This window comes from Catharus ustulatus, chromosome 1 (genome assembly GCF_009819885.2).
Source record: "Catharus ustulatus isolate bCatUst1 chromosome 1, bCatUst1.pri.v2, whole genome shotgun sequence".
Classification (NCBI taxonomy): domain Eukaryota; kingdom Metazoa; phylum Chordata; class Aves; order Passeriformes; family Turdidae; genus Catharus; species Catharus ustulatus.
Genome location: NC_046221.1, coordinates 92936327 through 92949179, shown reverse-complemented (window position 1 = coordinate 92949179; position 12853 = coordinate 92936327). Strand labels below are relative to the sequence as shown.

Sequence of the window (12853 nt, the reverse complement as noted above, 5' to 3'; positions counted from 1 at the left end):
ACTGGCTTGGGCCCAGCCCCACCCACAGCTTCACGATGCAGCATAGTCACAGGAAGTGTGTGGAAAAACCTCTACCTTTCATCTTTGGTACGGGATGGTATCTTTGGTATGTAGGGATAGGTCTCATCCAGCTGTCATTTTGGTATTGCTCTGCATTTAAAAGCTAGGAATGAATGAGTGTATTCCTGCTTTACAAGTTAAAGACAGTTGTGCTCAGGATAATTTCAGCTTTTTTAACATCTCCATCGTGCAAGAAATGCTCCATTAAAGTCCTTGTGGACTCCAATCTAACATGAACTTACATAAGGTTAATCTAGCATGTGAATTCTAAAAAATACAGGAATTTGATTATTTTCCTCTTTTTCATATCTGTGTACTTTTGTATGTTGAGTGGTACGTGATCTCTTTATTATGATGTACATGATATGCTGTATTCCCTTGAAAAGAAAGAGGAAGATCCCTTTGAGGGTTTTTTGGCAGCATTACCAGTAGCTCTAGTAGCTGCTGAAGAGTTGTCTTAAGCCATGGGAGGAAAACTTTGAGCAGCACAGTGCCAGCACTGAGCTAGTTCAAATGTCATGGATTTCAGCCCTTGCAAAACTTGCTTGGACCTAGTGTATTTATTACAGATGCATTTAGACCACTGGTAAAATGTTAGCAGTTGTCTTTATGCCTGGACTCAGGTGTTTGGTGTATGCCAACTGCAGGAAATTAGCTCCTCTAGATTATTTATAAATACCATTTAATGCTACAGTGTCCTGAATTTCAGGTCTAAAAAATCGCACAGCACAACTACTTCTTCAGTGGGCCTGATAGTCTGTAAAAGAGCAGATTCCTCCTTGTTAAATAATTTGTCGCCAGAACATGTTCAGACAAGACAAAATCCGCCAGCTGGTTTAACCAGTCTTGCTCTCCACCATGCAATGACACTCCAGATCTCCGAATTTCTTCCTCTCCCCGAGACTACAGCAGCAGTAGAGAGTGTTCAGCGAAGCGGGACGGGGCTGCACTTGTGGGATGGGGACGAGGTTGCGCCGCAAGCTGCAGGGCTCTTCCATGCTCCAGCCTTTGGCCGCCTTCTCCAGCGAGCGCCACGGAGGCGCCGGGCGGGCTCCGGGCCCCCGCACAGCCCCGCAGCTCCTGCCGGGCGCACGGAGCGTGGCCGCGCCCTCCCGGAGCAGAGCTCCTACATTTCCCAGCTCGCTTCCCGGCCGGCACCGCCCCTTTCCCGCCGGGCTGGGCGCACGCCCGGAGCCGCGCGGCGGCGGCACTCCAGCCCAGGGCCCCTGCGCGCCCTCGGGCACGACCGGCCCGGCCCCGCTCCGCGCCCGCCAGCGGCGGCCGTGCCCGTGCCCGCCATGGCTGACAGCGCAGAGCCCGCGGCTCCCGAAGCCGCTCCCGCCGCGGCTCCGGATGCGGCTCCCGCCGCGGCGCCTCCGGGCTCGCCGGCGCAGGAGCGGCGGGCGGGCGGCTCCCCCGGCGCGGGTGCGGCCATGCCGCGGCTGCCGCTGGGCGGCCCGGGCGGGGCGGCGGGGATGTCGCTGCCGCGGCTGGAGAAGCCGATCAAGCAGGCCTTCTACAACACCGGGGCGCTGCTGTTCGCGGGGCTGTGCTGCGGCGCCGCCGTGCTCGTGTACTTCATCCTGGAGGCGTTCCTGCGGCCGCTGCTCTGGGCCGTGCTCTGCGGCACCTTCCTGCACCCCTTCAAGACCTCGCTGACGGCGCTGGGGCGGCGCTGGCTCGGCCGCCTGCACCGCTCCCGCACGCCGGTGCTGCTGGCCGCCCTCCTGCTGCCCATCTGCTTCGCCAACTACAGCGTGGAGGCGCTGGGCGAGCAGGTGCTGCGGCGGCGGCGGCTCCTGCTGCTGCTGGGCGCCGGGGGGCCGCTGCTCTACGGGCTCTACTGCTTGGGCAGCTCCCTGGGCGTGCAGGTGCTGCTGGCACAGGCCGCCCGCATCATCTGCCAGGGGCTCGACTACTTCAGCAGCCAGTGGGTGAGTGAGGCAGGGAGGGAGGGAGTGTCCATGCTCCCCGGCCGGCTTCAGGCATGCCCCGCTTCTGGAGATGCTGTTATGTCAGAGGTGATTCAGGCGGGTTCTTGGGCAAACATCGAAGCTTGTTGAGGTCTAAGGTGTGTGTTAAAGGGTTGTGAAATAGCAGCACAGTGACCCGGACTGGGGGAAGGCACCCTAAGGCTTTTTTCTCAGTGTACTGTGTAGGGTTTTCTTTTTCTTCTTAGAATATCAGAGTGCAAACGCAATTTGAGCGTCAAAAAGTAAAGCTGTTTAACTCACAGATGTTGCTGATGGTAACAAATCCTGGCAGACTACTTTTCCCTGTGTTCTGTTCAGTAGGTAGGATAGTTAGAACTTCTGGCAGAGCTCTTTCACATTTTGTTACTAATAATTCAAAATACAAGAAGTGCCACATACCAGAAGCAAATGGATATGTGAAAGATCAGTAAGTTGTACTCTTGTGAAATACTGATGTACAACTGGCCTACTCAGATTTCTTAGTGTCAAAGACTTTTTTCAAAAGCTGCTCTATTTCTTAAACAAACAAAGTATGCCCTTTCCCTAGCTAACAGTGTTCCTGAGTGGACTGACAGAGAATATTCTGACAGACTATCTCTGGTGTGAATAGAATGAACAGAGGAATGTGTTTAGCCTCTTGAAAGTAAACACTGGAGGAAAAGATTTTCTTGACTTTATTTGGTGCTGGAAGATCAGAGGACATCTGTTTTGTCCTCAGAAGTATACTTAGGACTGAATAGACAGAGATACATTCTCTCTTTATAAAGAGGCAAGATACTACGAGGTTTACTTTCAGCTGAGTAGTAGCAGAGCTGAGGCATGGCCTGGTACTAGTGAGAAGCTTTGACTTGTTGCCACACAACTTCCTTGGTAAGCTAAGGATTTTTTAAAGAACTTTGCACTGACCTCTCTGTTTTATTTTTAACAAATCTATAATATTGCTATACTGACCTGGCTAAGTCTAGGCTTTCATTGGATGTTTGTTAATTAAGCCATACTTAACACTCCGTAAATACAAGGCTACTGAAGGAAACTGCACTTATTTAAGCTTATAACTATGGCTGTAATGCACTGCACAATGTCTGTGCCTGCTCAGTGCAAACTTGTTTAGCAGTCTCTGATCCTTCTGGTTGGCTCTGGTGTTTCTGATTTAACACTTGTGTTCACTGAACTGTGGTGCGATTTTAACTGCACAAAACATAGCCAGCTCCCAGAACTCTTCAGACTTGAGTTTTTTGGGAAGATTTTGGGTTTGACTCAAGGTAACTGATCACAGAGTTGCTTAAACAAACAAGTTGCTTTCTAAGCAAGCTGTCTCTTTCTGGGGCTTTATAGGAGAAAAATACTCTTGGGCTTTGCTTTGTAAATAACTGCAACTTGGTCTGGCATCATCTGTACACTTTACATTCTTTTCTTGCTAGTTGCTTGATGTGTATTATCTCTGAGCTGTAGCAGGATAATTTAATTTTATCCATGCTGCTGAGGAGCCCTGAGCTGGATCAGTTAATAGTGTGAGTTTTAACTTCAACACTCTAAAACCCTTTAATTGCTGTGTTATATTGCAGGACTCTGTTTGCATGCATATATTCTGCTTGTTAGCTGCACAGGAATTTGAGATATTATGAGTTGGTTTCTCCATTGTCCTGTTCTTCTCTGGCCTCTGAATCCTCCATGGTTCCTTCTGTGTGCACAATTGTCTTCTCCCTTTCTGATTCCCTCTCCTGTACTAGGGAACTGAGTGGATGCCTATCGTTAGAATTATGGGGATTTGAAATACTGATTTACTATTCTCTGACTAAAGGTATTTTTATGGCATCTACTAGGCCATGATACTGAGACAGAAATTCTCCTTTTAAGTTCTAGGGGAAAAAAAAGACAGTTCCTTCAAATGCAGTAATTGTGTGTGACAATGACATGGTAAGGTTATCTTGGCACCAGTATGTTCAAGAGCTTTCCTGTCCTGCTGTCTTCAAATCTGGCAAAGCCATTCATGGCGTTGATGAGTCGAGATTCAGAAGTGCCTGTATTGCCATCCGTGGTTCTGAAGTCACACCTGCAGTTCAGGACTTTGGATACCCCCATGATTGTTTGATTGAATGGTTGTTCTGACTCCAGCTTTCTCTTGGTTATTTGCAGAGTTCGTATGCAGAGGCTGTGCACAAACAGCAGTTTCATATAATAGGGAAGGGGAATGTTTTTCATAGTTTCTTTTCTTGGGAAGGATGGGAGTTGGTCCTGTAGTGGACTGAGTATAGTCCTACATGCTTTTGGGCTGCAACAGTTTAACTAGTTTTGTGGGAGCTATGCCTGTGTCCAGCACTCTGTCTAAAAGCCAAATTCTTTTGCTATGTGGCAAGAGTTCAAACTACTTTAGGCTGATGTTTTTCACTTGAGTTAATATATACCCAATGCCAGCTATTCGTTATATTTTCTTTTTTTTTTTAGAAGAATTTGCATGCTCACATTTATTTGGAAAACAGTTCGTAGATCCCAGCAGATGTAAAGAATTATACAGCTGTTCTATGTTGGCTCTGAGGTTCATCTTAGTAAATTAAATTTGATGTAATCATAATGAGCAGCATTCTCTGTAGTGAACTTGATTACAGGACTGTCAAAATCTTTCTCTCTGGCCAGTCTTTCTTCCTTGGTTGTTGGTCAGGCTCACAACTGTTTAGTCACATGTGTGTCAGTGTATTTTTATATCTCTGACTGTGCTAGGTACAATTCCTGTAGTTCTGGGGGTTTCCATGCAGTTAGAGCACTTAATCAGTCTTACCCTCCCCAGGGTGCTGGGCAGATCTGGAAAGGCCATTGCCCACCATTGCTTTGACTGCTGTATTGGAATATTGTCAGAGTGCATGTTACCTATTTTGGCTGGTGTACAGTCTGTTCCCCAGCAGGGATTCTGTGAAAGACATCCACCAGGGAATCCTCCATTTGTGTTGGCACTAAATGTCACTCCTCCAGCAGCCCTTGCAGACTGAAATTCTCCAAGTGTCCTTCTTGGCAAATGCTTTAGGTCCCATGCTCTGAGATGTTTGGCTTCCACAGTCCTATTGAATATCACCTGTGGGGGCAAAAAAGGATCTATGTTTTGTCAAGTTCACCTGATGGGGCACTTTCTCTTCTAGTGAAGGAAGGGGAACAGTTCTGATTTTTAATGTATGTACAGTTTCTATTTCTGTGAGGGTTTAGGTGGGCTTTTTGTTCTTCCCTTTTTTCTTAGAGCAGACTTGCAGGTATCTAAAACCTGCCAACCATAAAAAAAGCTGAAATTCAAAACAAACACCTGAGCAAGCTCTTAAGTATTCTTTCTGCTGTTTATTATGGTATCCTGGCTTATAAATCATACAGCCAAGTACTGAGTGTAAACACATCTTACCAAAACCTCAGATTTTAGTTTGTTTTCACAACTTTGCTTGGTAGAGATAAACTATGTAGACCCCACAGGTGCCCTGTTTCAAAACAAGATGGGAAGAGGCAGGGAAAGCCTGGGATGTTGATAGTGTTTTCTACTGTTGTTTTTCCCTTCCACACCCACCCTCAGTTTTGGAAGAGCCTGTAGTGAGATGCCGTTCTTGGAGAGGCTGAGGAGCTTGTTCTGATTTGTATGCAGGAGCTACAACCTCAAAGCTGGCAATAGCCTAAAGCCTAGTGATATATGCCACATAATGTTAGATATTTATTGGTATTTATATGTGTTGGTTGAACACAGTTTGTTTTTCCAGCACCTCTGAAAGGAATGATTATGGAACTGTCCAGCAAAATTTTGACTGTACTCTGTATAATGAAAGAAGATGGTGAAGAAATTGTGTGTGTTGAGGAACCTTCTCTTGAAAAGTGTTACCATGAAGTATGTCAGGAGAATGGTGCTCTGTCTGTAGGGAAAGAATTTGATGTGCTCTGGGAATCCTCTTTTTGCAAGACAATCTTGATGAATTTGATTTCTGAGTAGCACTTTCATTACAAGTTTCTCATGAGTAGCTTTTGCATTAAGACAGGAAAAGTGAACTAAAGGAGAAGTATTCTCAACATCCATTGCTGCAATCTTCTGGATATCTTAGATTTAATGGATTTTTTCTTAAATTCAATGTAGTAAATGTTGCAGTACACGTTGAAAATAGTTTTTTAGTCCATGTGTCAGTTCCCCCCTGCCCCAGGGTTCCAGTTACAGGTTCATACTTTCATCCCTTCAAAAAAGTGTGATCTCACTAAATACCACATTTCTGTTTCATGTGGTTTAGTACTCTGTGTTTTAATGCCAGAAATACCAACATGGATATATGTCACATTTGGGGCTTCTAGAAGAAACAGAATGGGCACACCGTGCTAGTCCTTTGCATTGGGGACAAGGAATAACTTCCTTGTGTTCAGTGTGGACTTGCTTTAGGTAAATGAAGGCTTCCTAAGTGAAGGGAGGAGGTGGTTGTCTTTGCTCTGAGCTGAAAAATAGTCTTACATGTGTGATTAATTGGAGTTTGGGTATTTTCTTACATATTTGATGTAGACTGTCTCCATGCTAAAGAACAGGCAGTTACACACACTTATTCTGCCAGACTGTGCACGTTATGGGATGTTTTCTCTTGTGTACTAATGAAAATGCACTAAAGCTACATTAAATTAATTTTGGTTCTGGAACTGGAGTCAAAATGACATTTTCATAATTTATCACCTATCTCTTTACTGTCTTTTATATTGTTTAGGAAAACATTTTCAAATGAACAGGCAGATAAAGAAAACACTTGATTTTTTCCAAAGGCAAACACAATTTGGCTTTTAGCAGTGCATTTAATGCCTTATGTCACTTCACTTTTCAAGTCCAGCACTCTAACTCAGCTCTTGTTGTAGGTTCATTTTCCTTTGTCAGCCTGCATCACCACTGAGGAGGGAGATGCAGAAATAGAGAACTGGTGTCATAAGATCACTTCTTTAAACCATTTTTGCTCTTCTGAGCTGTTTTAAAAGTTTGCAAAAGTTTGCTGTATTAGTGCTTGGTCAATGTTTTAATTTTATTTTGAGAAAAACTAATGAAAATCTCTTTTGAAATGAAGGTTTTGTTTTAAAATATTAAAGGAGACTGATGAGGTAGTTAGACCTTTTTTTGTTCAAAACACTGTGACTGGAAGATAAAAAGCAATTGAATTAGTTCTGTAGTTCTATCAAACAGTTTTAAATTTAAAGCTCAGTTAAAATCCCCCAAACAAACCAAAACATATACCAAACTCTGAAAATTCTTGATGTATTATTTCCAAGTGTGAAAGAGCACCCAGGGAAGAAACTTCATTTCACAATGGCTAGGATAGAGGATAGAGCTACAATTAGAAAAGGAAGGAGTTCATACACTCAGTTTTGTAGGTGTTGACTTGTTAAAAACTGAAAAATTTTGGTTGGCAGGGAATAATATATCAAAGGAAGTAACTGTTGGTTCATCTTAGTTGTCACTGTTGTATTTACTTGAAAGGATGGTTCATAGAATAATGGAATATCCTAAGTTGGAAGGGACCCAGAAGGATCACTGAAGTCCCCACTCCTGGCCCTGCACAGGACCACCCCAAGAATCACAGCATGTGCTTGAGAAGGCACATGAAGCAGATGGGAAAAGTGTTTGCTGCTGGATGTTGGGGCAACATTGCAAGGAAGAGTAAATCATTCCAACAGCTTTGCTATCTTCTACAGTGGGAAGATAGATTCTTCTTGCTTATTCCACTTCTGACACATGCTTCTGTTGCCCTGTTCTTGGTGCCCACCATATTTCTGTAAGCCTATTTTGCTATAATTGAATTACAAGTAGTTTTTTATGAGCTTAGGGAGCTTGAGCTGGCTGGATGAATGTTGAATCTGTTGTGCAGAAGAGGTGGGACTGCCCAGCTGGCAGTAGGAGACAATGAATTGCCATTTTCAGTAGCAGTGAGTTATTGAATGTGCTCATCTGCCAGCCTTCTCCGTAGAGGTTAACTTGTTGATAGGATAAAAGGGAGGGAACTGTGTAAGTAAAGAATTTTACTCTTCAACATAAATCAATATAAATATTGTCAAAAGTTGAGTAGTAAGAGTTCGTTCTTGAAAAATGGGGCCAAAGCCAGAAGAGTGTCTCAGATTTTCAAATCCTTCAACTTTAACAGGAATGGGAAACAAACTTTCAGTAATGTTGGTGGTAGTTCATGCTCATAAATCCTTGACTTTCCAACACTGAAGTGTCAAAGAAAAATCACTGAAGCAGATGCTTGAGTTTAACATATAAACTGCGTCTTTCTATGGTGTAATTTTGTCTCCAGTTGGCAATTTAAAGAGAAAACTAAAGCCCTTCATAGTTGCCTTAGACATCTCTAAATCTGCCTCTTAAATTTACTGCTTTAAGACAGAAATGGATGCTAAAATCCAAGAAGTTACTCTGCACTCTTAGCACTATATATTCAGAAAAGCAGGCAGTTTTACATGTCTGAAAGTAAAGCAACGTAAGCTCAGTTTGTGAGAGGTGCTACAAAATGCAGAGGAGATGTGAAAAATGAGGTCTTTGCTGTCTGTTAAGAAAGTGAAGATACACAAGGGAAGGAAGAAGGGCAGCTTGCAGGGTTAAACTATCCCAGAGTTGCAATATATGGAAGTTGTGCATGTCTGTAAATAATAATTGTGATTGAGTAGTGATATGAGATCTCAGAGTACGTGGTGGAAGTTAGACATCTGCAACTGATTTCAGCTTGATAAATAGTTAATGATAGCTAATGCATTCTGCAAAATCTGAAGTTACCTGGTTAGCTGTACACTTGTATAAATGAAATTTATAGGCATTTTGGCTTAGCATGGAATCTTATCAATTACAGTTTCAGTGTAGTAATTGCAGTAGCTTAATTTTAGTGGACGTAGGCAGTCTTTCATTCTTTGTTTCAATTACATCAGTTCTTGAGAATGGCATATAATAGTAGAGCAGCTGTTAATATTCTCTGTGCTTTTCAAGCCAAAACCTTTGGAGACCATCCAGAAAAACAGTGGGAAGGATTATGTAACGTGCTTTTAAAGGGTTAAGGGAAAAAAAAAAGTATACTGTTGCCAAGTTAGTATGGGATGAAATCCTAGTCCGTGTCAATTTAAGTTAATTTGATTTGTCAGTTGCTTTCAGCTATGAATTGTTGGAAGTAGGCTACCCTAGTTCCTGTGCAGTGGCTCTTGCAGCGTAGGGATGTCCTTGGCCATAACATTAACCAAAAAAGAGCTGATTATTCCATGGTGCCACTGAAATTAAACTTCTTGCCCGAGTCAGTTGACTACACAGTTCTTTTTACAGGGCTTCGTGAAGGTTATTGTTTCATTTCAGAAACAAGGTGTCTGGTTTATTTTAAAGTAAGCTATTTCTCTCTATTCAATAGAAATACATACTTTAACTTGGGTCATTTGCTAAGATTTTAGAAATAGGAACTGATTAATTATTCTAACTTCAAATGCAAAAAAAAGTATTAAATACCCAAACCCTATAATATTCAACTACATGCATGGCTGAAAGCAGTGCAATGTGTTTTGCTTTGTTGGCTGTTAAACATAGGCTTATACCCTGTTAACCTCTTACTTCTTGGCTTGTTTTTAAACAGAATGTTTAAATCACTGAACGTTCTGAGTCTCCTGTTGTAATTTATCATTAAATTTAAAAGCTAAAGAGAAAATTGGCTTGGAACTGGAATATTTATCATACAAATATGCTGTGTGGCTGATGTTAGGGAGTAGGATAGTATCTTTCTGATGAGTTGTCTCTTGCAATTAGAGCTGTACTGTAAAGTACCTTATGTTTCAAACCTATAGCTGTTAAAGGAGTGCTACTGTGCATTTCTGGTAAAAATTTTGTTTGTGACTTCAGTCTTGATGTGCATGGGTTGTGTTAGTTTTAGACATTTACAGTAATTTCACAACTATAAGGCACACTGGATTATAAGGCATGCCTCGGGGAGTTGGCAAATTTCTGAACTTTGTCCTTATATAAGGCGCACTGGACTATAAGGCGCACCTTTTTTTTGCAGCGAGGATCTGCGCCACACGCAACAAAGTAACGAATTAGTAATGGAGTCCCGTGTGGAGTTTACTGGCAGGTGCTCAATTTGCAAACATTTTTCACAGATTGGTGTTGCCTTTAAACGCAGCCCCAAGCATCCCAAGCACTCCTGCCCACCTCTGGCTGGCGAGGCGGGGCTTGGGGTGGCCACGGCTTGTGGCTGCTGCGGTTCAGGGCGGCCCCGGCTCACACCTCGGGGTTGGTGCGGTTCAGGGCAGCTCAGGGCTGCCCGTGGCTCACAGCGGCTCAAGACTGCCCATGGCTCGGGACAGTGTGGGGCTGCCCACTCCCTTCCTCCCTCCCTCCCCATGCGGCTCCTGCTGACTGCAGCCGCCCGCTCCCGCCCCCCCTCGCGGCTCGGCTCATGGCTCGCACTTCCAGGTTGGCAAATTTCACAACTTTGTACATCATATAAGGCGCACTGGACTATAAACCGCTCTTCCGGGTTCGGACCAAAATTTTAGTCAAAAGGGTGCGCCTTATAGTCATGAAATTACTGTTCTTTGAGTCCACACTTGACCATAAGCATCATGGAGCTCTGTTGATGCAAAACAGCAGAGATAAGTGAAAAGTTGGAGTGATCTGCTTAGATGAGCATTAAAGGGTAGGTATACCTTTGTTCAAATATCTTAAGTGATTTTAAATTGCCTTGCATATGCAGTCATTCCCTCTGAAGTTACCAGGGACCATCACTTACTGCTTGTGTGCTTAACTTAGTACAGCTAAGATTTCTTCCACACCAGTTAGATACGTAGCAGTAGTCACACAGATCTGCTTTTCACAAGGACTGTTGAGTTTTCAGCATGAGTTGTATAGTGCAGAGTAGAGGTGAAAACTCTTCTGATATGTTCTGCCTATGTACTTTTTCCATGTCTCTGCCTGTGCATTCTTTCTTCTTACAGCGATGCCCGATTCAGCAAATGCTCTTAATAGAAATTCTGTTCAAACTTTATTGGGGTTGATGGACTTAGAAGTGTAAATTTGAAGGTGTACTTAACTGGTAATGGATAGGGAATGTTCACTGAATTTGGACCAGAAATGTCTGTAGGTGTTTATTTTAGGATGGTACAGTGGGTTTTAATTTTTACAGGTTTTCATACTTTTTATTTCACATCCTCTCCTGACTAGCAAATTTTCAGCTCCTGTTACCTCTTCCGGTTTCTGCTTCCTTCTTCTTTCTTCTCAGCATTTTCAATCTCAAATTTATCTCAAGATTCTTAACTCCAAATCTGTGTTGAGATTTATCTGATGAGTAGCAGAAGGCAGTTAAAGCACCAAACCCAAGTTGTCACTAACATCTTCCAGTCCTTGGTTTAAGTTGAAAAAACGAAGAAATTGTGTCACACGTCCTATAAAGGCATCTGTTTTGTGAACCATCACCACTGAGGAACAGCAGTTTTTGTTGTGCTTCCTAATGGCTTCTTTGGCTTAAGCTCCCTTTTGTCTCTTTGGACTGAACCACAGGAGCTGGCAAATTGCTCCATGCTGGAATGAGTGCTGCCAGCTCTGTCTCCCTGTGGGCACATAGGTGCTACTGATGAAGTTGTATAATTAATTGAAATGTGGGCTTCCTAAAGACTTACAAGCTGTCTCTGGCAGTTAGGGGAGTGTGCAGGAGTGTACATACACATGAGTACAATGGAGCTCTCTTTTGATGTACATATACATACCTATGTGTATCTTTTTCTTAAAGATATGGACACTGGTAGTTGGTTACCTGCTGATGGTTTCATTCAAGTGGAATGTAAGCACTGAACGTTACTTAAAAGCAGTCTCTGTTCCTGTCTGGATTATGCTGCTCTTTCACTTAGGTGAGTAACAAGAAGTTATTATTCTGATAACTGAGGGTTCTGTAAACAAGCTCCTCGCTTGCTCTTCTGCTAAATCTGTGAAATGGAGTGTTAGCTGAAACACAAACTGTTTTGTTTGCATAGTAATTCTGGCTGCATGTGTCCAGAAGGGAGCACTGGTGGAGGGAATGGGAAGGCATCAAGATGCTGAGCAGCGTCTTCCACTTCTCATGCCCTTGTATTTCCCATGGTTTCCCCTTATTTGGTTCACAGAAAATGTGAACTTTTTGACAAAGAGGAAAGACTGGGGTTACGTGAGGCTGACTTTAGACTTTGATTTGTGTTGATATTTTGTTGAAAACCTGCCATTAACCAAGGCTGAAGCTAAAAAAATGCATTTAATAGTAGTAATAGAAGAAAAAAAAAGTTCTATCAGTAGTCAACAAGAATTTTGAGATGATATCAGCAGTATAAAATACATTTACCAGTTATCTATATGTTCATACAAATATAAGATTATAGTAATCTTTTAGACTTATGTTACACATTTAATATAATAGATTATCACTTTATGTTCTCATATCAGAGTTTATGGTGAAAGGCTTATGCAATTAATAGAAGACTACCATGACAGGATTCACAGTGAACCTCGTTATTTACTTTACTTTAGCAGCAGGTTTCAGGAGTTGTTCTGACCATATGGAGATGCTTCCCTGAGGTTTAAGCTGTATGTAGTGGCTTTGCATTTGCTTAAATTTTGACAGTCTTTTATTTACTGGAAGTACAGACTGAATAGGCAAAATCCAAGAAAAGTCCCATTCTGTGGAGATCTAACATAAATATACATTTTTTGGGGGAACATGATTTTTCTCCGATATGGAAAACATTTTAATTTTGTGTGATTTTCATGTGATTGTGAATGTTGTTTTAAAAATTGTTCTCTATATCAACATAATGTCACTGAAGTTAGGAACAGTAACAACTTGGTTTGT

The 12853-nt window shown here is 42.7% G+C and overlaps 1 protein-coding gene across 2 annotated transcripts in view; it reads left to right on the top strand.

The window, feature by feature from the left end:
* Positions 1-1478: 1478 nt before the first annotated feature.
* The window catches only part of TMEM245 (transmembrane protein 245), an 84446-nt gene continuing 73071 nt past the window's right edge, over positions 1479-12853 (top strand). The window contains exons 1-2 of one of the 2 annotated variants that reach the window (XM_033051329.2): positions 1479-1994; positions 11765-11882. In XM_033051329.2, the coding sequence (XP_032907220.1) occupies positions 1494-1994; positions 11765-11882 (619 nt within the window). In that variant the 5' untranslated portion in view covers positions 1479-1493. The remainder of the gene's footprint in view (positions 1995-11764; positions 11883-12853) is intronic. The other variant, XM_033051322.2, reaches the window with a different exon arrangement.